Below are 25,459 nucleotides of genomic sequence, written 5' to 3' on the forward strand. Positions count from 1 at the left end.
CAATCTGAAGAACAGCTTGTTCATGTGCTCACTTCAGTGGCTGTAGCTCGCCAACTAATGGTCAGAGAGAAACACGGCAAATGGCAGTTTGTTGTCTAAACCTGCCGCTACATGCACTCAGTAGCCGCAGTGCGCTCCCTCTGCTGGTTGGCGCGCTATTTCAAAAGTTCGGTTTCTCTTTGAACACACCTCGTACAGCTAAAATGAACTTGCAGCTCTGTGCTGTGGTCTACCATGGGGCTGATCCATTATCACGAATCATTAAACAGGAACAATTATTATCTCAGGGAGGGGGGGGGGGGGAAGCAGGTGTGCGGAAAGAACAGCTTACCATCTTGCAATTGGTGCAGGCTTTCCAACGGCTTCACATTCAAGAATGACTTGCTTCTTAAGGCTGACATTCTTGTTGAAGAGTCGGCGCACAAACTCTGGCTTTACGCCATCTGTACCAGAAACAACAAAACCAAGAATTCAAAAGAAATGCCAGAATATTGAAATAAGTGCATTGTGTGAAATTTACGAACACACATTATAAGATGTCCCCAATACAGTCACAAAAGTTCAAGACAGTATATCCTACCATAATGGACAAAACTCAGATAAAACTTAACGTAATATGACATGCAGAATGCATTCATTTCGAGTTCTATAGCTACCTCAGCACCTTCAGTCAACTTTAAATGTTCTATAACATATAACATATATACTTCTATAACATATATTACTTTATACACTGTAAAATGCTTTCATAACCCAAAAACCTTTTATTTTGCTGCTTTTTGTTTTTTCTACTCAGCTGGTTATCAGCATGCCATAAATAACCTGTCTAAAGTATCCTCTAATGCTTTCACATAGGTTATGCTTGACACTTCACTGAAGCATAGCAAAGGACCACGTTGCCTATTTCGGTAACATGCTTTCCAGTGGTTACCTGGCAAGTGTTTTGGGAATGGCAGCCTGCTACTGTCATGATCATTGCCATTACCTGCTAAATTGAGCTCATTGCAGAGAAGTTTTCTCATAACACTGCCCTCCGTAAAGTGCCTTCACCCTATGCCTGTGAATTTCCTAATTCTGTCATTCTGTCAGATGTCCTTGCTCTTCCTTAAGGCCTCCTAATATCAGCTTAAATATCAACTTGTATCTGTTCTTTATTCCATACTGCTCCCTTTTAATTTTACAACATTACGGCAATTATTTCCTTCTTTCTTTTTGTCTCACTTGTTGCAATGCTACCAGCTTACTTAGCATTCTGGAGGCAGTCTAAATATTTCTCTTGCTTTCATCTTTCTTGCAGGAGCTCTAAATAGGTAGTCACTGCAAGGACTGTTTATTGAAACAGGCCACCCATAATTTCAGTAGACCAAGGAGCTACAGGTGAATGTGGCCTGATAAGGTGTGGACTAGGGCATGTTGGTAATACATGTCCAGCCTATACAGTACACAAAAATTAAGACAAAACGTCAAGGCACAATATCGCACAGAACAGCATTCATTGTGAGCAGTGTGCCTGAAGTTTCGGTTCCACTTTTTGTGCACTCTATACCATATTTTTAAAGTGGTAACCCAAGCCAGGCAAATAGAATTTTCTGACCATGTGGCTCTCTCATGTAATTCTCATTATCTTTGTCAACCACAATGAAGCTCACTGTCGTGTCACGAACTTGGAATGTACTTTGAATGAACAAGGCGAAAACACACACCTTTGTACTCTGTTGCCTTTACTGGTGTGGTGCACAAGGATGGCTCACTCTTTCCAGCAGCATTGACGGCGTACACACGGAACTCGTACTCATTGTTCTCCTTGAGTTTCATGTCCGTGTAGTCACAATCCAGGATCGTGTAGTCGTTCGACACGAACCAGAATGGACTGCCAACCTCACGTCGCTCCACAATGTAACCTGCAGGGAGAAAATGTGAAGTTTATTAGAGTTTATTTTCTTACAATTCCCTTTATTTCCTTTCCTTTCTTCTTTGCAGCATGTGCCTACTAAAAGGCAGAAAAGACTAAAAATAACAGGAGGAGTTATTGTTCATGAATTAATTGACCAGTCTGACACACACAATGTGTAAGTGAAGAAAATAGGGTTTGTTGCACCACAAAACATTGAATTTCAGGTAGTATCTCAACTGCTGACTATTTCAGTTTATTCTGAAAACAAATTTCTCGTTGATGCATGACTATACTTGAATTTCATGCATGGTGTGCCAAGAAAAAGATTACAGCAAATACAAGAACCTTTGTACCAACAACATACTGCATCACCATGCCATGTTGGTGATGTGTCACACAGGACACAGCCCTGGTGGTACTACTCACCAGACACAGGCTGTAAAAATCAAATACGTACTGATTTCCTTGTAAAAGAGAATGCCAAAACTAAAATTCGCCTTGCCGTCTTACCAGAATATCAAGGCTCTTTGTAGAAGAGAGAACGAAATTTAACTATAGCCTGTCAGTGTTAAATGTAATGGAATTAAGTCATGCAAAAACAGAGTACACAATCTTGACAAAGGTAATACACTGAGCTTCTTTCTATAATAGTACATTAAAGCAGAACAGAATGAAGCTAGACTAAAAGAAGTTGAACACAGTAAAATAAATACCTGTAATACGGCTGCCACCATCTGATCTAGGCTTGTCCCATTTGAGGTCACAGTAGCTCTTTCCAACTTTGACCACCTGGACATTCTGAGGTGGCGATGGGACAGCTGTAACGACAGCGATGTCACAAGTTAGCCTTGATTATGCAGATGAGATAACACAGCATCTAGAAGAAAGCGGGAAAAACTTACTGAATTTAGGTTTTAGTCGCAGCGTTGCTGTAGGCTCGCTGGGTTCACTGAAGCCAGCAGCATTCTTGGCCTTCACCCTGAACTCGTAGTCCTTGCCCTCGAACAGCCTAGTAACTGCACGTGAAATATTAGAGAGAAAACAGAAATTCATTAAACAATGCAGAGTTCATGCCATGAAGAAAAGTAGAAAATATGAATAAGTGCAGAAAAGACCTAAGATCTTTCACCCAGCCATGCATCCAACATATGTAAGAATTTTCACACGTGGCAAATTTATCAATTGTTATGGATGCTCAAGCAACCGAAAAAGGAATGTTAACTTAGGCAGAGAAATGAGTCACTCTTATTGCCTCAACGAGCCTGTCTTTCAAGCAATAAATTATTTGTAGCCTCAATGAAGGAGTGCAAAGTTTTGTCATCCTATCGCCCTGCACTCTTGATAGTGGAAGGCTACAAGTCATCCAAAACAAAGAGCTACGTTATACAGTGTCTAACAGAATTTTTTGCGTGCATATTTTCTAGCATTATGAAAACAGAAATTATCACATTCTAAATAGACAAAATGAGAGAAGCCACATCAGTTTTAACCAGGATGTCGAACCGAACCAAAACCAAAAACCATACCCGAACTGCAATTTTGGGCGAAACTGAACCCAAATTGGGACCAAGATTTTTGGATTGTGCCTGAACCTAAACTGAACCTGAATCGAAAAAACTAATAACAGTTACCGGTTCAAGCATTTAAGGTGACAATGGGTGCTCAATAGTTGGCATGATTCTTTAAATAACTATGTGTTTAACAGAGTAGCTTCATCTTTAATAACTATTTCTTTAACATAGTAGCTGGTTGTTAGCAGCGCTCTGTCCTGTTGCCTTCCTCTCTTCCGTATGAATTGTGCGCTAAGTAATAAGGCTTCCTCTTTATGAAAGAATTACTTCTTCAATTGGCACACCCTATTAGCAGATTGCTACGACTCACGAATTGCACTGTGTGCGAGAATGGGAATAGACGACAGAGAGAGACATTTTAATATGAGAAAAGGAGAGGTCGCCCAGAAGAGCTTTGCCTCTGGCCTGCTATTCTACGTAGGGAAAACGGAGAAGGTGAAGGAAAAGGAGAGAGAGGGAGGTATGTGCTGGTAACTATAGTCTCCTTGGCAGAGATGTTTGCACTTCTGAAGTTGGCCATGCCAGTTGTGTTCCGTGGCTGAAAAGTTGTTTCAAGGGCTCCGCGAAATCAACATTTCTGGTGACGCTCTCCATTCGGCCATAAAGTCAACTCATAAATAAAGCTAGAGAAATTAAAGAAAAATGGAGAGTAGAATAGACAATGTCCTCGAGGAGAGATATCAACGAGTTCAGCTGCATGACTTGTTGTAGCCACAGCACTTTGCTCACTAATGAATGGCGTCACTTTTTCAGTGAACGGTAACTAACCGCGGCTGTAAATGGCACATAAAATCTGCTTTTGTTGCATGCCATGGTTCAACACACGTTTGTTGCTTAGCCAAGCAGAGCACGACACTTTTTGAATTGTAGAATTTATTTGTGCTTTATTATGCATGCTTTTGACTTTTTGTCTGCCCTTAGGCAATGCAAGACTACGTGCCCCATAAAAATGCGCAAGAAAGATTGACGTATGGTTCAGCACAAACCTTCTTTGTTCATCATTTAGAAGAATCAATGTCCTCACCTGCTTCAAAAAAGGCAGCAAACTGAGTGAAATTTCACCTGCTGGCTTCTTTACTACAGACTAGAGGTTTGAATTTGTAATTTATGTAATACAATGTGAATTCGTGCTGTTTTCGACACCATACATCACATGCCATGATTCGCTCACAACCATCCTGCAGTAAAAGCTTGAAGCAAAATGAAAATTGAATGACTCTGCTGTTGTCAAGTTAATGAGTGTGGAAGCTATGCAGACTTTACATCGACGCAGGAATTCTCACTAATTACCGCCTTCTTTAACATATACGACATATACGTGAAAATTCCCCTGTGTCTGCGTAATTCATTCATAAATTTCTGCCTCCTCTTGATGAAACTTGCGCATGTACCATGCAGAAAAGTCAACAGTAGTATACAGCATATCACCATGGGATAGGATAAAATGGACTGCCCCACCCGTTCTTGAACCGGCTCAGTGCTGTGAACCGGTTCACAAACTGTAACAGTTCTTTCTTTCTTTGAACCAGAACTGAACTGAAATGAAATCACAGCATGCTGAACCTGAACCCAAACCGAACCGGTATATTTTTCGGTTTGACACCTTGTTTTTAATACACAAGAGATTGTTCAGGGCTGTTACAAAGAAAAGATGCATTTTATAATCCGAATGGCAAGGAAGAATGCTCACCAGTATAGGATGTGTCTTTGACGAGGCCATCATTGGCAATTCTCCACTTGCCATCAATGGGCTCACGGTATTCAACCTGGTAGCCTTGAATCTTGGAACCACCATCACTAGCAGGACGATCCCATCTCAGGCTCACACTGGTCACATCATAGTCCACAATGTCTGGACGGCCTGGTGGGCTTGGCACATCTGATAGATGAAGAAATAGAAAAGGATGATGAAAGTTGCAGACAATAGCTACCTGATTGACAGGCAGATGCCGTGATGAAATAAGGGTTCAGGAATTTCACTTTCAGGGATAATTTGAACAAATGATGTGTCAGTCATCTAGTAAATTGTGCAGATGGCACAAGATGTTGACAAGCTACATATGTTACATAGCACACTAAATACTGTAAATAGATATACTTCAGTCATTTCATGTACTGAATTGCTGCAATGTGCTGCCTGAAATGACTGTGCCATGCCATGCATGTGATGGGCTGTGATATGTGACGTACTTCTGTGATGTAAGTCACGGTGGCAAGATTAACACACTGCGTGTTCTATTTGGTTATACTCAAATTCAGCACAAATAAAGTGGGCACAATTAAAGCACTGTCTCCCTAAAAATTGGCAACTGGCATTGCTGGCATGGTGCTATTAGGTTTCTTTGTAACATTCTGGTCTCTGCTCCCTATTTGTCTGCTGTTTAAAGGAAAAAAAAAAAAACAAGTGTATAACAGTTATTATAGACTACAACTCAGTTTATTATAGTCTGTTTTATGACACTCTTAGGTGTCTGGGGTCTATATGTCATGCAAGTCCTCGTTTCCTAATATACTTGGGCCGAAATCTAGAATGGTAGTCAGGAGAATGTTAGATGACTGTTCCAGGATTCGTGGTGTTAAACAACGTGAGTTACAAGATTACACAAACTAGCTTCTGATGTTTGAAACCTGGATCGGGGTAACCAACATATACGTTTGCTCTTACCGAATGGGAATTTGGCAGTGATGGGACGGTCTGTCTCCAATGGAGTACTGACACCATACTGGTTCTCTGCACTGACCCGGAAATTGTATTTCTTGTTTGGTTCCAGTCCAATGACATCGTAGTGGCAGCCACGGACAAAGCTAGAGAGCTTGGTCCAAATCTGAAGAACAAGTACATCTGATGAGTTCATAGTAGTTGAACATTTCTGTGTATGCAAAAACAGCAGTTATGGCTACTGATTGGTGCAGTTTAATGTACAAAGGTTATCAGTGATGCCATAGTGTAGAGCTCCAGATTAGCTTTGACAGCCCAGTGTTCTTTAATGCATACACAAAGATCAGTACGTGCCAGTATATGCCTTTGACATTATGCCCCTATATAGAAATGCAGTTGCTGAAGCCGGAAATACAAAACACAATTGCAAGCTCAGCAGCAGAATGCAACAGTGACTGAACCGCTGTGGCAGGCAGTTATTGTAACATTTAAATGCAACTTCCATACCATACTTGCACAAAATCTTATTATTCCACATTTTTTTTTTTCATTCCTAATGTAAAAGTGTATGCAGCTCACTATTAAGAACATGCTTCGAATACAATGTGATATTGTTCTCCCAGGTGTGACCACTAGGTGTGTGAGGGATAAGAGAAACTCAACCTTTTGCAATAGCTTGAAAGCCGACTTCTCTGCTCACTTACCTTGGTGGTTGGATCTTGTTTCTCAACAATATAGTTAGTGATCGGGCTACCACCATCATCCAGAGGAGGTCGCCATGAGAGCGAGCAGGTTTCGGGTGTAATATCTGATGCCTCCAGTGGACCTTGTGGCGGGCCTGGTTTGTCTGAAAAACAAGAAATAAAGACTACTCATACACAAGCATAAACTTCCTTTCTATGAATGTCTTCATTTAAAAATTCTGTTTAGAGAGTAAAAGTACATGTAACTGCTAAAAAGAGATACTAACCAACAACAAGAACCTTGCATGATGCTGTGTCCGAGCCCTGTGGGTTCTTCAATGTCAGTGTGTACTTTCCGCTGTCCTCACGCTTTGCCTTCTTGTTGAGGAACACGGTGAATGCCACATTAACTTCAGTGTGGATTCGATCATCAGGCAGCACAGCATTTCCGTTCTGAAATATAAAAATGGAAGACATTTGTAGCATTCAAGTGCTATTGTAGAGTGTGTTAAGAGCATGGATAGAAGACAGGATTTAGAACTTACGATGGTCCAGGATGCCTCTGGTGCTGGACTGCCACTGTATGGCACTCGAATTGTAAACTCCTCACCAGCCAGGACCACAATGTCGCGCATGGCGAAGCCACTGTCAATCTTGGGCGCGGCTGAAGGAGATAACAATCAGAACTCAACTTGGTAGCGTACAGCGTGCATACAAAAATTCACTCTCATGCTCACTAAAAACAAGTCATAACTTGTAGGCCTAAGTAAAGTCCATCCCACAAAAACATACGTCTTCATGTTTTTTTCCATTTCCTGCATCTTTTGCATTGATGCTTTTTTTTATTATTGAAAATTATACCTTTGAACTTTTCATTTCTAACAATTTATTCATGTTAGGCATTGTATTTTGATCATTTGCACCTTATAACATTTATTACTATTTTATATTTGCAAGTTTCATGCGTTGTCACTGCTGTTACGTTTAAATAATTCTGGCCATGCCCAGGCGATCATTATTCAGTTTCTAACTGCAGGACCTCCTTCTGTACATACATCTCTTGTAACTCTACATCATTACTGAGAATAAACTGATTCGCATTCTGAGCACAGGATTATGATGCCAGTGACATAAGAAACACAAAGAAAGAAACGCAACAGGAATATGAGAATGCCAGAATGGGCAGGTGACAATTACCAGGAGGAGGCCTTGCATAAATGCCCTCTGAAGCATTGCTCCATGGCGACTCTCCAGCTGCGTTGACGGCGCAAACGCGGAATTCGTATTGCTGGTTCTCAGTCAGGCCTGGCACCTTGTGTGTGAGGTCGGGCACAGCCGTTGGTGTGACACGGCTCCACTTGGTATCACCCACTTTGCGCTTCTCGACAAGGTAACCAGTGATGGGTGAGCCACCATCATTTCGTGGCTTGCTCCATGCAATGGTGATAGAGTCGGGTGATGTGTCCACAGCATGCGGCGCTCCTGGTGCACCTGGAGGGTCTGGGAAAGTGAATGGAATATGAGGTAAGCAACTGCAAGGAATCGTTTACTAGTATGAGCTTAGGCTTCAAATATTGCACAGCTGCTTCTGACATTGGAACAACGCGGTCTTTTGCAGTGAAGCACTTTCAATGATGATGTTGAAGCCAGCTAAGATAATTGTGCAAGACATTACTTTTCTTGAAGAGATTGTCATGTCAGCTTCAATCGGCCCAGATAAAGATAAGACAAAGCTATAATCCAGCACAATTTAAGTGTGACTACAAGTTTGCAACAATAAAAAAAACACCGCATATCCACGGGGTGAATGATGATGAGTGGGCGAAGCTCCGGAGGGAATCATCGGTAAACCGTGAATCTTCCGTGTAATTCGCCCAGTCTCGCCGCACTAAATCGAACGATTGACTTCCACCAATGACACGCGCCATATGTGACGTCATTCCTATTTTATAACAGCGCCCTTCATTATAATTGCACCATCTCCCGCTTAAGGGGACGCTAGCACAAACGCGTTAGAAACGTGCAGTACTCTAAGGGGAAGAGGATACAGCGTCTTACGCAGCCGTTTACAGATGCCGGAACGTGCACCGCGTTTGCCGACGCCATCAGCGTTTATGAATACGGGGGTAAGGCGGAGAGGCCACAGCGTCTTACACCAGCTTCTTGCACGGGCCGTAACGCGCTAGCACAAACGCGTTAGAAACGCGCAGTCTTTCGTTAATGTTGGGTATTTATTGCCATCGTGGTGCGTCTGTCCATGTGCGCTTCGTGGCGTAGTGGTTAGCGCCACGCGTTCAGAAGCGAGGGGTCCCTGGTTCGATTCCGCTACGGCCACAACTCTCGGAAATTTTTTTTCTCATAAAAGTAGACGTGGCTACCTACTACGACGACTACTACTACTACAGAGGAGGGACAGACCCACACCCTAAGGAGCTTCGCCCCTAAAAAGCTTTTCTGGTGATTTATGGTGTAGTTACAAGGAGAGTCTTATGTGTTTACAACGGCAGAATATTAAGGTAACATGGCAGACTACATGAACTACATGCCCGGAAACTTCACATGAATGAGGGTCACAAGTGCTGCCACAAATGTCTATAGAACCCACAAAAGTAAAATCACTGGACGATTATAGTCGAGCAGCTAAGAACACTCTCTTTCAATCTGCACAAGTACGTTTAGATTTTGGTGCTGCAGTAGCAACGGTGAATATTTCAAGGCCCAAATCAAGAAAGGCAGGTGCTACTACAACATACCAAATGGAAGCTTGGCAAGTATTGGTTCAGCCGTTGTTGCAGGATCGCTGGTTCCAAACTGGTTCTCTGCCATGACCCTAAAGTTATAGCGGCGACCAACTGTGAGCCCACGGACTCGGAACGCAGTGCCCACAACGTAGGTGCCAATCCGGTGCCATGACTTCGTGCCCTCCTCCTGCTTCTCCACAACGTAGTTGGTGATTTCTGCTCCACCATCATCCTTTGGTGGCAGCCAGCGCAATGTCAAGGAGTCACCATCCACCTCTTCACCACGCAGGTTTTCTGGTGGTGCTGGACGATCTGTGGCGATAGATAAACGAAGCAAAAATTGATACTTGTGCTAAGTATTTTACCTTTTTGGCACAATTAGTTTTGGATTCAAGTGTGAAGTAAAATAAAAATTGCTGGATGTCTTACCTAGCACAGTGACTTTACAGTAGACAGTGTCGAATCCATGCTTGTTCTTGAGGAACAGCTTGTACTGGCCAGTGTCATCTCTCTTGGCCTTGGTGACGGTTAGGCTGGCATTCTCCTCTGACACCTGTGGAGAGAGCAAATGAACATTCATGAACAGAATGGCTTATGCACCTTAAAAAGAAAGTGAGTGTTTTCCCTACATGAGTTTAATATTCAAAGCATTATAGTGTAAAATATACAATCAGTAGGAGTTCATAGCTTATATTTGTCTTGCTTTTCTTCAGTTTGCATGCTTTCTTTGTAGAACTGCCGATGGTTCACCTTGCACTTTCCATGCTTTCCCACTAATGCCACATTGGCCAATGTTCCTTCAAAACTTAAGCTTCTTTACCATGGTCATTTGGAGCACAAATTACCTGTCTGTTTGGGAAAATTGATTAACACTTAAAAAGTGACTCCAACCAAATAAGGGAATTTATTAGCCCGATGTATCCGAGCCAATCCGGTTCCTTCTTCAAGGGGTATTCTTCAGTGGTGGCAGTGTGCAGCTTTTAAAAGGTCCATCGTAAGAAAGGAGGAGGGGGGAAAGATCAGAACGTGGGGAGACACTTGGCAGGACACCTGTTCTTTCGTAAGAAAAGAGGAGGGGGGAGAGAGCAGAAGGTGGGGAGACATTTGACAGGGCACCTGTTCCCTCCCCAGAACAGGTACCCTGTTCTGGGGAGATAACTCCCCATCTTCCACTCTCTCCCCTCTCCTCCTTTCTTACGATGGACCTTTTAAAAGCTGCACACTGCCACCTCCGAAGAATACTCCCTGAAGAACGAGCCAAATTACCTCTGAAATGTCGGGCTAATAAATTTCCTTATTTGGTTGGAGTCACTCCCTAAGTCTTATGCATTCACTTGGTACTACTTAGGATCCCGGCATTCACACTTTATCAGCTATGGAGCCTGCTCTTGGCTGAATTTGAAAATGTACTGAGCACTTCAGCAGCAATTGAATTCACAGTCCTGGCTACCACCTGAAAACCTCACTGATGCTTTCAAATTAAAATCTGACAGTCAAAACTTGCGAAGCAAAAGCACCATTGCTGATGAATATATTTTGTATAAGAAAAGAAATTGCCAGTGTGCTTCCATGAGTGTGCATACGCACGTCATAATGAAAGATGTGTGAATGCTCACAGAACAGGTTGAAACATAGAAGTAACAGAAAGACTGAATTTTCTCAAGGCATGAGTGAACAGCTGGGTTTTCTTGAAAGGTACACTGTGCAGGCTACACATACATGTACAGAGTGCACCTTGTATTTCCTGGATGTATGCTTAGGTTGCAGAACAATACAGGCAGTATTTTTGAGATGTTTGAAACATCACTGAGATGTTTATAGCCCCACACAACTCTGCACTTTACATTTTCATGATGAATACTGAGATCAGCTGATTTGGATACAGATAAGATAGGTATGTTGTTCCAAATAAATCAATGATCTTCTGATGTACTTTCAAGCTTTCATGTTCTGAAAACTTCTGTGAGTTGTACACAAAACTGTGGGCACGAAACAAGGGTAGCATAATAGACATGATGAAGCAAGTATGAGTATTTATAGCTGTGACTAGAGTTCTTATTTACCTTGTAAGTCCTTCTAGGCTCCTTGTCATCAAGGTCAATGTCATTCTTGGACCAGATAGCTTCTGGTTTGGGGAAGCCAGTGAATGGCACATTGATGCTGAAATCCTGGCCAGCCTTCACAACAATGTCCTTCACAGCACCAGCATTGATCCTTGGCTTGTCTGGTGAAACAAAGTACCAGAAGTGTGTTTTATCATGCCTAATGAGCATAATTCTTAACAATTATATTTAATAATTGTTTCTTGGTGTAAAACAAAGTTGTGCCAAATACATGTTGTAAAACACAAAGTGACCACTCTTAACTGCCCACATTGAGAAGAGCTCCAAAACTACATTAAGTAAGGTTTTCTTTAGAGCAAATCAAATTGCACTATATAGGTAAGCAAAGTAAACCACGGTTCCACAACTTATATGGCCCACTTGATCATCGCAAGAGTTAAAAATTCAGTGGCGATTTAGTGGTAAATGCGAGAGAAATGCCATTAGCATTAAATTGCAGCTCTTTGAGGTCCCGGATTCATGATTAAAGCCGTGCTCACCACATTGCTAAGTGTTGTTCAGGAGCTCACTCAACACACGTCCAGCCCCTTCGAGGAGCGCAGTGCAACTGGCGGTAGTCCGGAGCAGATCACCGTCAGTTGCACCAACACACACACGCACACATACACTCTCTCTCTCTTCTAAGCTCTTTCCTCCCCTCCTTACCTCTATCATGTGACTGGCTTCCCACACTTCACACACATACACTTTTTTCCACTTTAACAGTTCTAATGCTGATGCATTAGAAAATATGGCATCTAAGAGACACTTAAAGCAAACATTATGTAAGGGTGTACTGGTAGAGCTAGTAGCAGAGAAAATTAGAATTGAAGGTAGAACTTCACTCATTTTCTCAGATAAAATCTGTTGTTCTTGCACCGAAGCTATGGCAACAATAACATCATTGTGCAAGTTCACAAATACAAGTTTTTCATTGGCTTGAATCACTTAACTGCAGAAGTTTGACAAAAATGCAACGCTTAATTTTTTATTTTTTTTTAAATTTTAAGAGCAATGTCGTTTTTTTTAAATCACCAAGTAAAGGCTTGGCCACACATTGCGGGGAGCTACTTTCAAACCTAAAAGCAGAGTTACAAGCAGCATTCATAATTTCTTTAGTCTGTTTTGTAAAGAGTCTACTGTTGGTAAAAATAGATGTCCACTCTACCATTCTCCCCTGTATTGTACTTTTCCTCAATTTAGAGTCCCTTTAGATCCTTCGTGCCTTCTCAAGTTCTCACCTGGCTGCTCCTCTACAAGCACAAGACCAGTGGGTTTGCTCGGTGGGCTCTCGCCAATGTCGTTGACAGCTACCACACGGAACTCGTACTCCTGTCCCTCATCCAGGTTAGGCACCGTGAAAGTGGTATCTGGGTGTGGCAGGATGTTCACTGGTGTCCAGTCCTTGGCATCCTTGGGCTTCTTCTCGACAATGTAGCCCTTCACCTTGCTGCCACCATCGCTTGTTGGTTTGTTCCAGGAAAGGGTGACTGAGTTTTTGGTGACCTTGTCAACACGTGGTGTGTCTGGAGCACTGGGAGCAACTGCAAGTTTGGAAACATCACGAAATGTCACCCTCAGTACATTGTACTAGAACATCCATGCTTGAAGAATAAGTTCTGTTGTCTAAAGACAGCTAACGCTGTAAACTTTCCTGTGTGCTAAATCAAGCATGAATCATCAGTGCCTGACAAAGCTCACTGAGGCTGCACTGTACATGCTTCGAACATCATGGAGTGCTGCATGCACCTGCAAGTCAGTGCAGTGTGCGGCCATCTACACTTGTGCACCATGGCCTAGGTTTGAGCCCTGCCTGCTGCTGCTGAAGGGTAAGGTTTTTCATTTAACCTGCCAACTCATGAACTGCATTGCCATGCATGGCTAGCATTGGATGCCATTGGCTTCTCAAAGATTCTAGTAATTTCCTTCTTTGAATCTTTAACAACTGTAATTGGATTCAAAGCCCTTTAAATGGGTTCCCAGTGACTTTAGTTGGAATTCAAGCATGCTCTATCAGATTTCGCCTTCCGCTTGTGAAAATGCTTGCTATCAGGCAAAGAAGCATTTCATACTAAAGTAGAAGAGTAGAATGCCAAGGCAGCAAAAGCATCTGCTAACTACCTCAATAAAAAAAGTACTAGTACCTTGCTTCTCTTTATGATAAAGCTAAAAAACTTTTGTAGTTGGCCTGAAATTTATCTGATTAGAAAAGCGGCAAAAAATTAGGCAACCCTTAGCACAGGGAAGCTGGGATATAATGTGTGGTTGCACTTACACTTGGGCTCCTTGGCCACAACGGCAACACTTGGCTTGCTTGGCTTTCCTGGGCCGCCTTCGTTGACAGCTGTCACCCTGAACTCGTAGGTCTTGCCCTCAGTGAGGTGAGGTACAGTGAACTGGGTGCCAGGTGTTGGTGCAGCATTTGCCTTGACCCATTCAGGATGTCCACGCTCACGCTTCTCCACAATGTAACCTGCACATGGCATGGAACAATTATGGTTTACAAATGTAGAGAACATCTCACACTTGTTTCATGAGTGGAATGTTTGTAAGAGCAGCTCAGAGCAGTGAGTGGTGAACAGTAGCAGACAGCATAATAAATAAAAAGGAATGTGTGTGTGCTACACCTGCTAAATATGAGTTGACATTTATTGCTTCCATGCTTCGCAAGAGTATGTCTGGGAGAAACATGATGTAATGGATTAATTGTCCCTTTTGAAAGAGCATTTATTTCTTTTTTCTGATCAGATGGAGTAAGAGAGTGTGTTACTAAGAATGCCAGCAAACGTGCCAACTCGATCGTGAATGCACAATTTTTTGAGCATAAGGAGAGTGGAGATACAGATTGACGGTGCAATGTTGAGTGCGCTAACCTTGGATTGGACGCCCACCATCGCTTGTGGGTGGTGTCCAAGAAATGGTAGCAGAAGTTGGTCCAATCTCATCAACCTTTGGCTGACCGGGAGAATCGGGAGTGTCTGCATAAGAGGGAGGGAAGGCCACATTGTAAAAACATACAGAGTAGCACAGTAGCTCAGATGCAATGAAAACACCAATATAGTTGATGAGCTTTGTCAAGAATGCAGAACCAGCAGCACATGTAGTGCCTGGTTCATACAAAGACAATTTGCTATAAATTTTGTCTTTGCACAGGTGGTATTCAGTAACAAAGTACCTTCAACAGAGTGCTAACCGACCTGCACCAAAGAAGTAAATCATAAAGAGCATGCTAAATTGCATTTCAATGCGGAAGTTTTGTTGTTGTACCACCCTGCACAAAAGACACCTGTATCTTCGAGACAGGCACAATAATCTTACCGAATGGGTTCTTGGCAGTGACTGGCTTGCCCTCGAGTGGCTCACTGATGCCATAAATGTTCTCCGCACGGACACGGAACTTGTACTGCTTGCCTTCTTCGAGGTTGCGCACTGTGTACGTTGTGTTGGGACAATAGCCCGGCACAGGTTGCCAAAAGTCAGACCCAATCTCACACTTCTCGACAAGGTAACCTGCAAAAACAAACATTGCAGCATAATTTGTAGCATCTGGTCCAGCATGGAACATTCTATTAAACTATGAAACATACTTAAGAATTGCATAAAATTTCTCGATGACTTTAAAGCCCAAGTATTAGGAGGACACATATCAGTGCATTCACTTGGCCACAAAACAGAAATGCGTATACATTAGGTGCTCTCAAGCACAGACAAAACAATTGGAGGGGAACAATCACAGTACTGCAGTGCATCTTCAATGGTGCCCATTAAACTATTGCATGAAGTTGTGCAGCCACATAAACTGAATATAACAGAGATATGTTCAAGCAATAAAATAACTGTGTGGACAGGCAAAACTTGATTGCAATGAGCAAAGAAATAGTTTGCAACTGCCAGATAGATTTTACAATGGCTGACTGAAGAGATGCAACAAACTGTTGAAAAAAGATTGCTGCACCCATTGATATGTCAACCAGCCTGTCTGAGGCACCTCTGTTTCATATAACGCTTATCTCTTAGAATGTAATCTGGGGTACAGCAAATAGACAATCATACCAGTGATCTCCGCTCCACCATCGTCTTCTGGTTTCCTCCACTTGAGCACGACAGTCGAATTAGTCACCTCAGGGTATTCAAGTGGTCCTTGAGGAGGCCCAGGCTTATCTGCATAAGGAGAAGCATTGCTTTTGAGAATAATCCTACTTTAAGCTTGCCAAGGTACATACCATAGACAAGAACATCAATGTCAGCTGAATCTTCTCCATACATGTTCTTTGCCTTGATGGTGTACTTTCCGGTGTCACCTCTCTGTGAAACTGGGATGGTGAGGTTGACGGTCTCATCTGCAGTGTCGGTACGGATACGGTTCGTGGGCGGGATCTCCTTGTCGTTGATCAACCATGTGACAGCAGGTGCTGGGGCACCCGTGAGTGGGATGTTGATGTTGAGTGGATCACCCGCACGCACACGGATACCTTTTCCATACAGGCCATCCAGGTGCAACTTTGGCTTCTCTGCGATTCGATACCACAGACATGCAGATGTCAGCAATTAAGAAAGGAAGTCTGCAGTTTTTCTTCTGGTATGGTTCAAACAATTAATGATGCTAGGTTACAAACAGAGCATTTCACCATTGTAATTAGCAAAAACTAAGATTCAGATGAGTATGTACCACATAAGGGCTATGTGGATTTAATGTTATGCCTTATGCTTGCTTACACAAGAATACGTCAGATACCTCCAGTCACAGAATCTTGACTAAACAAGTGTGCACATGTATGTGCTGCTTATTCTTGTCCAACAAAGTGACAAAAGCAGACATAAGTAACATTCCTGGCTCATTATTAAAATACATATCTCAATTTCCACCCTTTAAGAGAATTACAAGGCTACATATGCTGATTTCTATATGCATGGATTAAAAATGCATGAAAGTTTGAGAAATTCTAGTGTTGTGCTTTTAGTTGCTATTGCATTAAAACTATTACCTTTCATTGGCTTGGCTGCAATTGGCTTCGATGCCATGCTTGGCTCACTGGGACCAGCTGCATTCTTTGCAACCACCCTATATTCATACTGGTGCCCATCTGTCACATCCTTGTCCGTATACTCTGGCGTCTAAAATAAAGTGTGAGAATTTATTAGAGAAAACGCAAACAGGTCGGCCTGATGTAATACTCCTCTAGCCTGCTATGTACTCTGTTTGAGGAAATGGGAAGAGGGGAAAAAGAGAGGTAGGAGCATGAGGACAGACAGTAGGAAATACGGTTTGTTTGGTTGACTGTAGAATGCAAAGAATCACTTGTGACAAAGCAGTCAAAACTTAACTTTAGCAGATGACTGCACATGCTAACCATATCAACATAGTCTGTATACACACTAAAAGGTATTTACATGAGATAAACAACATTTCAGCTTGTCCAAAGCAAATTGTACCATTACAATGAAAATGTTCCAACTATAAATCGATGCTAAAGATTTTTGCACATGCTACCAAGAAAGAATGAAACATGATCAAACCTTCTGGTAAATTATGTTTCTTTCTTTCAACCTTAGGCAAGTGCTCGTTACAAGCTGCTGTGGCTACAGTATGCGACTCAAATATTTATGTGGTGATATTACATCAACTACATCTGACATATGAAGGAGTAATTTATGGTTTCCTGCAGATCACAGTGATTATACTAGTAATCCTTTCCCAATATAGTACCGACAGCTTTCTATGGTTTGACATAAAGTGACTGAATCAGCACTGTGTTGCTGTAGCACTTTTTCCTTGTGTTGCATCATCCTTTGCACTGCAGGTCAAATATCATTGAATTAGCTTAAATTAGTTGTTTGCTTATGCTAGTACTTCTATGCATTGTGAGCCTAGAATCATATAGTGTGGGGTCTTTGCAGCGTCTGTTTGCAGCGTCTGTTGTGTTCTTATTCAGGTTTCGTAAAAGGTAGATAATAAAATGCAGCTTAGCGTGTGAAATCTTATTGCACAACAAAAATGGGGAAACACTAGAAGAGGCTTCATTGTGAGTAGTCTGAAGCATTGTATTTGTGGCTTGAAGCTTGTTTATTTAGGATAAGTTCACTGCCCATCTGACTTACTCGAACAGGTTCCTTGTTGACGCGAACCCAGCGGTTAGACTTGGTGTCTCTCCGCTCGATGTCATAGCCAGTGATTGGCGACCCTCCGTCATTACGTGGTGGCTCCCATTTGATTTTGATGAAGTCACGATCATGATCCACTGCCTCTGGCTGCCCAGGCTTGCCTGGGGTACCTATAAAATAAATAGGATGAGCATAACATTAGAGAAAGGAAGAAATTTTTTGGAAGCTACTTCAGGAGTAACACAATGTAATAAGCAGGTGCCTCAGCACGGAACACACCCTAGCTAAGCAGTAGAGAGCAACTATAAAGCATTTCTATAGAGTGCAGTGTAGACCGCTTATAACGTAAGTCACTGGAGTCGCGAATATCCACACTATAAGCGGTACCGCACTATAACCAAAACAACTATTTTATTGCGATAATGGACACTCCAGGCACATTTTTGCCATTGATGTCACCATGCTCTACGGTCCGTATTCGCTTACTAAATAAATTAACAAGCACGATGTCAGGCGCACACAAGCAAACATGAACACATCTCGCTCGTTGACCGCGAAATCGAACTGTCAAAACGCTCGAGTGACGAAGCGCGGCGAGCGAATTGACCTTCTTGCTATCATGCCTCTCGCTTCAACGTGACCTATAAGCGGCGAAAACACAGCACGCAGCGGACTTTTCCTGTCGCAGATTGCTTTTAAGATAGGGCCAAGGCGATCGTATCGTCGAAGTAGATCGTTGCAGATTACGTCCTGCTTTGGTCCACTGAAACCGTTCCACATTGCTTTGCTGGCGAAAATCCTCTCCTTCTGTTTTCGCCCAGTCCCGAACGCAAGTTTCAGATTCTCCGAACGCCCGTGATGCGCCCCGATTTCCGTCCGTCTCTGCACACATGATCACTTTCCTTTTAAATGCGGCATCATGATGAACTCGGTACTTCATGCTGATAGAGCAGACGCAGAGAACGTGAAGACAGATGGTAGACTACTGCCTAAGCGCGTGTACTGCAGCACATGGAGGAAGCTACGGTAGCTAGGCTCAACGCGCGTGCGAGGCGGCCATATTGAAATGCCGACGGCTATATGGTAACGCAGATTTAGGGTCGTACTCGATTTTAACGCGCACGCAATTTTTGGACCTGTCTTATCGGAAAAAAAGTACGCGTTAGATTCGAGTAAATACGGTTTTGTGCCTTAAGGGGAGCGTTTGCCGTCTAGGTTGACTGCCAAACTTCCAGGCAGCCGCACTGTAACCGGTATTTCGTGTGCCGCAACTGCAGATAAGCGATACGCATATACATAGAGTGCTATGGGAAAATTAATGGGAGTCTGGAAAGACCGTGTTATATCCGGTCCTGCACTATAAGCGGTCACGTTATAAGTGGTCTATACTGTATTGATCTATTTTAAAGACAGGATAAAATGCTACAAGGTATAATATAAAGCAGATGTCTCACCATATGGACTCTTGGCTACAACTGGACGAGTTGTTGTGAGAGGCTCGGACAAACCCTGTGCATTCTCAGCCATAACTCGGAACTCATACGCAGTTCCTTCGATGAGTTTTGGCACAGTTGCTTCAGTGGCTGTCGGTGGTACAAATGAAACTGCTGGCACCCACTGGCCACCATGGGTTTTGTCACGCTTCTCAATCACATAGCCCCTAGAGGCAAAAAGACATTAAGAAAACATTTATAGCAGATATGTGATTTCGTGATGTATTGCCAGGTAAGAATAAAACACAAAACATTATTAACCAGAGCAGAGACTTGGTCACATTTCTGTGTTTAATTGTTTAATGAACTGGATTAGAACCATGCTGTAATGTGAAGAGCCATACCTAATGCACATTCAGTAACTGGTCACATGCCAATGTCACATCATGAAGACAAGTAAAAATGGGTAACTTTTGCTTGAGAGTTATTCTATTCATTTTAATTTCATTTCAACATTAAAGTACACTAGAAGCACTGAGTAAGAAGGTGCTTCAGCATATTAAAATAATGCTTCTTTATCACAGTTCTATGACCAAATGCAGGTGAACTCCATTCCAAAGTTGTGTGAATAGCTTTTGCAGTCCTTTGCTTGAAGTTAGAAATGTTCACTGAATAGCAATGATTAATGCTCATGACACCAACTGATGTCAATTTTAATATACATCTATAAGTATTGCATGCGCTGCTAGCTTTCCTGGAGTGGCTACTATTTCAGTATCTTTACAACATTGATACAGTGAAGTATGCCAATGCCTTTGGAAATTTTCCTTATGCTTCTGTGACATCATTGCTGAATTATGTTATAAAGTACTACAAGAGCAGTTCTCAAGCGGTTTTATATTCAGTTTCGTTACATCATTTGCTTCAGCACTTGAAACAATACTCACGTGATGTCGCTTCCTCCAGTGTCCTTGGGAGGCTTCCAGGAAAGCTTCACATGGTCCTTGTCAACTTCGTCAACATTCAAAGGACCCTCTGGAGGATTTGGTTTATCTGCAATAAACATTTATGATTAGCATCTTCTTTTCAATTACATAGGGCTGTATGCCTCTTGTCATCACAATGTACCCAAGAATGGATATACATAACATAATATAGCAGACCCACAGGTACAATAATAACAAGAAGAAAATGGGGGAAAAAGAAAGCAAGTACTTGGCTAATAGAGATTACAGCATTTGTTTTAAACAGCATAAAATGAACTGTTTCAGTATATTAATTATAAATGTCGGACTATCTCAATTCCTGTAAACCTGTAAGCAGATGGATTGAGTGATGAAAGCCTAGCCCCAATTATATGCTTCTAGGCTGTGGGATATGCTACATATAAAAAATAATCAGTCTGTCACATAAGTTTCCATGAGAGTTATCTTAAGTTTGTTAATCACTGCATTTCACACAAGCCCCAAGCCAGGTTAAACTTACCCAGAATGACAACCGGCAAAGTTCCACTGTCCTCGCCACTATCATTCTTTAGGTGTAGCGTGTATGCGCCTCCATCAGACCTTTTGGTGTCGACAGTGTTGATGATGGTGTAGTCATCAAAATTGGAGATGGTGACCCGGTCATCTGAGATCAGTGGCTTGCCATCCACCATCCACGAGACAGTTGGTGGAGGTGCACCAATAAACTTGATCTCGACATGCAGTGTCTGACCAATCTTGACCTTGACTTCCTTCATGGGGCTCACGATCTTGGGGGCCACTGGGAGACAATGCCAATGAAGCTCAGTTTAGCTATGACCTGGTACACTACCGGTTTATACATCACTGCTTATTTGAACTATTTCATCCTTAAATGTGTACGCTGCTCTGTCATGATGATGTCGATGGAATGAGGGTTATGCAATATAAAAGGATAATAAACAAGGCTGTTAGCTTTCAGTGGCACATGAATTTTTTGTCTGTCTTTTTTGCTTTCAGATAATTAATCTACAATACTACTGTGGAAGTTATGAACAGTGAACCTGTAAGGCACTAATGACATCATGTGCAATAATTCGGTGGTCTTGAAAAAAAGCTTATTTTAGTATTCAATGGCCCAGAAAAAAATAAATGAAAGAAACTGCTTTTCAACACGCACTTAGCTGTTTTGTGTGCAAGTGTTAATACAATTTACTTTGAACAGTGTGCACTGAAAATACGTGTTAGCTATACGCATCCTAGGTAAAAGAAGTTTTCCTGGGCAGAGTATAGCTGAAAAACAGAAGTGAAGTGAAAAATTTTTCAATACATTTTTTTTGCGAAATTACAAACATAGATGAGAAAAACAGCTCAGAAAAAGACTACAGAAGGAATGCCATTTGAATGCTAGGTAGACTTCTATACGTTGTGTACATATGAAAGAGTTTGAGATATTGCCATTTCACAAGAAAGGTTAGTTAGTCCTTTACTTCACCAAAAGGAACAAATTATGTCAAATTTTCAGGGTGGATAACACGGAAGTCAATTACTCACAGAATCTGGGCTTGCATGTGATGAGATCCGATGGCTCCGAAGGTTCGCTCTCGCCGCCAGCGTTGACCGCAATTACCCTGAACTCATAGTCCTGGTTTTCTCTGAGGTCTGGCACAGTGGCCTTAGTCTGTGATGCTGGAACCTCCTTTGCCTTTGTCCAGAGGGGAGAGCCGCGCTCTTTCTTTTGGATGATGTAGCTCTTGATGGGACAGCCACCATCATCAGTGGGTGGCTTCCATTCCAGGTCAACGTGATCCTTATCCCAGTCAGTCACCTTGGGACGGCCTGGCTGGCTTGATTTCTCTGCAAAGTGGGAAAACAAGAGGGCCCATGTTAGGCATGCTGGAGGTTGCTCACTTGATTGCCTTTGGCACATGACCTCACGAACTGCTTTGCATTTGTATTGCTTGAGCATAGGATGTAAAATGCAAACATAATTTCTTGGTATGCTGGTTAATTAAAGAATCTAAATATGCTTCTACCACATAGGAAAGTGAGAGAAAGACTGTGATAGAAGGAATATTTTAGAACAGCATGCTTAATTTTCTACAGTTCAGCATGATGGTTCACCTGCTGAGAGCAAACGTATCACATTTCCCACTATTGTAACAAACACCAATGGGTAGAAATTCTATTCCAATTTAATTAACCACAGCTACATATTATAAGTACATATGTGACAGAGTACTAGAGGCTGATGACTGGCTTATTTCTACTTCGGTGCGAAGTGTTTAAGATCCTTTACAATAAGCCTCAGCTGCTTAACATTCTTACCAAACTGTTTCAAAACCTACAGTAAATTTCGCTGTTAGTACAGCTGTGCTGAAGCCTGTTCTGAAATAACTCATAACCAGTGTGTTCATCAAGCTACCCGTGAAAAGCACCTTGTCTTTACCTCTTATTTCAAGCATGAACCTAGTGACATAACAAGGAAGGCTATGCTGCAGTGATCTAGTCGGAAACCAAGAGGCATTCTGGACTTACCAAACTGATCCTTGGCAATGATGGGCTCGGTCTTCTCGAGTGGCTCCGACTCGCCAATCTCGTTGACAGCCTTCACGCGGAACTGATAGCTCTTCTTGTGAACCAGTTTGGGAACCTTGAACGTGAGGTTGGGTGTGGTGCCAGCCTCCACCCAGGTGCCACGGGATGTGTCCATCTTCTCAATAAGATAGTGCTTGATGGGAGTGCCGCCATCGTCTGCAGGGGCCTTCCATGTAATGGTGGCTGAGTTCTTCGTCACTTCTGCAATGCCGAGTGGTCCCTCTGGAGGTGATGGGCGATCTGGAACCACAGCATGATAACAGGTGTTAGTAATCACACTTCTTTGTCATCTGATCAATATTTTTCATGTAGAACTGCTGCAAGCTGTGTTGAAGCAAGCCCTCCTCAAAAAGGCTCTTAATTCCTCTTGAAAAAGACTCTCCCCAAGAGATTGTATAATCATATATGGACAGTAAAGCCTTTTCAAGAACACACATAAGTTGCTAGGCCATACTTCAGGCATTTGTTCTATCACAAGGAGCAAATCTTAATGCTGTGCAGTACTGAACGAATGAAACAAACGTAAAGCAGCACTTCATGAGTGTTTTACTGATTTTCTGAGTGCCACAAGGAAAACTAGTTCAGGCAGATTAAAGCTAATTAGAATGTTTTCACTAATTGAAGATAATTTTCTAGGAGATACGGGACATTTCTGACTAAAGGCACTGTAGCCGTTAGTCAGAATATTCTAGTTGACATTAAGCAAAAAAAATGGAAAAAATGGAGCTGGGCAGGCCATGTAATGCGTAGGATGGATAACCGGTGGACCATTAGAGTTACAGCATGGATACCAAGAGAAGGGAAGCGCAGTCGAGGATGACAGAAGACTAGGTGGGTTGATGAAGTTAGGAAATTTGCAGGCGCAAGTTGGAATCAGCTAGCACAAGACAGGGGTAATTGGAGATCACAGGGAGAGGCCTTCGTCCTGCAGTGGACATAAATATAGGCTGCTGCTGCTGATAATGATGATGAAAGGCACTGTAATGCTTAGAGCTGTAAAGACAACAGCGGAGTCAACAAAGGACAAGCCAGTTTCTTATTTTCTGCTCACCAAGGACAGTCACTTTAGCAGAGGCTGATGTCTTGCCATGGGCATTCTCCAAAACCAGCGTGTATTTGCCAGAGTCGGAACGCACAGAGGATGCAATGTCCAGCAGTGTTTGGTTGGCGGTGTTGGTGACCTCAACACGATTATCATGCACCGGCTTGTCGTGGATGTGCCACTCAATGGTAGGTGCAGGCTCTCCCTTGATGGGCACTGTGAAGTTGATAGGCCGTCCCGCCCGTACCTTGATGTCCTTCAGGGCAGCTTTGTCCAGCGATGGAGCCACTACAAAGCAAGAACATAGACCCTGCAGCTGAAACATATACCTTAGACCACTGCAGTTTGCTATTCTATAGTGTCATCTGAAGAGTAAAGACTGCTAACACCTACACACACAGACAGGAGGCTAAAGAGTTAGTTTCCTCATTACACTACATCCACCAATCAGCTTTCAAATTTACGATTTAGTGAGATTACAAAACTTCCCACATGTTTGAGAACAAGGTAGCTAAAGCATTCCCTTGTTACACTGCAAAATCTTCATGTCATAGGCTATGCTGTCACATTTGGTCAGTGCAATTACCCTTTGCGTGCAACTATTTACAGCTTGCAAGCACAAGGCCCGCCTGCAGGCATGGAAAAATGGCAATATTTTCTGCTCTGCCTAGCTCGCAAGCCTTTTCACACCTGGTGTAGCCAACTCACATTTGCGTGGCTTGGCAACAACTGATTTGGATGGGTCGCTTGGCTCACTGGGTCCAGCTTTGTTGATGGCGACAATACGGAACTCATACTCCTCGCCTTCCTTCAGATGAGGCACAGTGGCCTTGGTGGCATCACCAGGAACGCGAACAGCCTCCTCCCACAGCGGGCTGCCCTTGTTGCGTTTTTCCACAACATATCCTGTGATCGGGGCACCACCATCGCGGGGGGCACGCCATTCAAGGTCAACATGGTCGGCATCCCAGTCCGTGACCTCCGGAGGTGTTGGCTTGTTGGGTTGGTCTGAAATAGTGCAAGCAAAATTTTTATCAGTCACAGAGCTTTGGGTAAATTGGGTGTAAAGAATGCTTACATCAGTACCTAGAATTCAAAAAGCTTGCCTAGGTGCTGGACAAGTAAAAAAACTTTTTCTGGCCATACATGTTAAGGTAAAAAAAAAAAAAAATCAGGTAGGCTGGCAAACTAGACGTGCTTTTGCATGAGCTGAACTAGGAGAATTTATAAAGTTTAGTATTGAAGAAGTCATCACTGTTTTTCTTCGATAGTGCTTTATTAGGTGAGTTTTCTAGAACAAGCAAGAGAGAGCTTAAAAATAAGTGCTAATTTTTTGCAAGTGTACAAACTACTTTGTAAAACGTGAATCGCTGCATGTGTAACTGATATTGCATCTTGTTTCCTATCGCGTTACATTGTTTAATCTTATCAGCATGTTGCAGATATCAGGTTACTTTCTCTAGAAATCAATCTTACATTTATCTTGAAGCCAGCAGCATGCGATCCTCAGCACTTGACATGGCTTTTGACATTTGACATTCTTGGTGTTTTACCATAGCAGTGGCAACGCTGCGCAACACAAGCATTTGTGGCTACAGCTACAGTGTAGCCTGCATAAAGTATACCTATGCCATGCAAGCTCTCTACTGCTAGCACAGCGCTCAATATTTTG

At 42.6% G+C, this 25,459-nt stretch overlaps 1 protein-coding gene across 1 annotated transcript in view; it reads right to left on the reverse strand.

The window, feature by feature from the left end:
- Positions 1-25,459, reverse strand: part of LOC119434029 (twitchin-like) — a 225,374-nt gene that overhangs the window by 29,687 nt on the left and 170,228 nt on the right. The window contains 28 exon segments of the mRNA XM_049659376.1: positions 332-443; positions 1,704-1,901; positions 2,608-2,712; positions 2,797-2,910; positions 5,156-5,344; positions 6,131-6,290; positions 6,829-6,971; positions 7,095-7,260; positions 7,353-7,471; positions 8,005-8,307; positions 9,561-9,860; positions 9,978-10,101; positions 11,612-11,772; positions 12,892-13,194; positions 13,926-14,123; positions 14,524-14,628; positions 14,969-15,160; positions 15,704-15,811; positions 15,874-16,161; positions 16,636-16,765; positions 17,750-17,922; positions 19,207-19,412; positions 20,133-20,238; positions 20,671-20,949; positions 21,702-22,004; positions 22,686-22,985; positions 23,797-24,075; positions 24,496-24,795. Of these exon segments, the coding sequence (XP_049515333.1) occupies positions 332-443; positions 1,704-1,901; positions 2,608-2,712; positions 2,797-2,910; positions 5,156-5,344; positions 6,131-6,290; positions 6,829-6,971; positions 7,095-7,260; positions 7,353-7,471; positions 8,005-8,307; positions 9,561-9,860; positions 9,978-10,101; positions 11,612-11,772; positions 12,892-13,194; positions 13,926-14,123; positions 14,524-14,628; positions 14,969-15,160; positions 15,704-15,811; positions 15,874-16,161; positions 16,636-16,765; positions 17,750-17,922; positions 19,207-19,412; positions 20,133-20,238; positions 20,671-20,949; positions 21,702-22,004; positions 22,686-22,985; positions 23,797-24,075; positions 24,496-24,795 (5,464 nt within the window).

The sequence above is a fragment of the Dermacentor silvarum genome, chromosome 11 (assembly GCF_013339745.2).
Source record: "Dermacentor silvarum isolate Dsil-2018 chromosome 11, BIME_Dsil_1.4, whole genome shotgun sequence".
NCBI classification, from domain to species: domain Eukaryota; kingdom Metazoa; phylum Arthropoda; class Arachnida; order Ixodida; family Ixodidae; genus Dermacentor; species Dermacentor silvarum.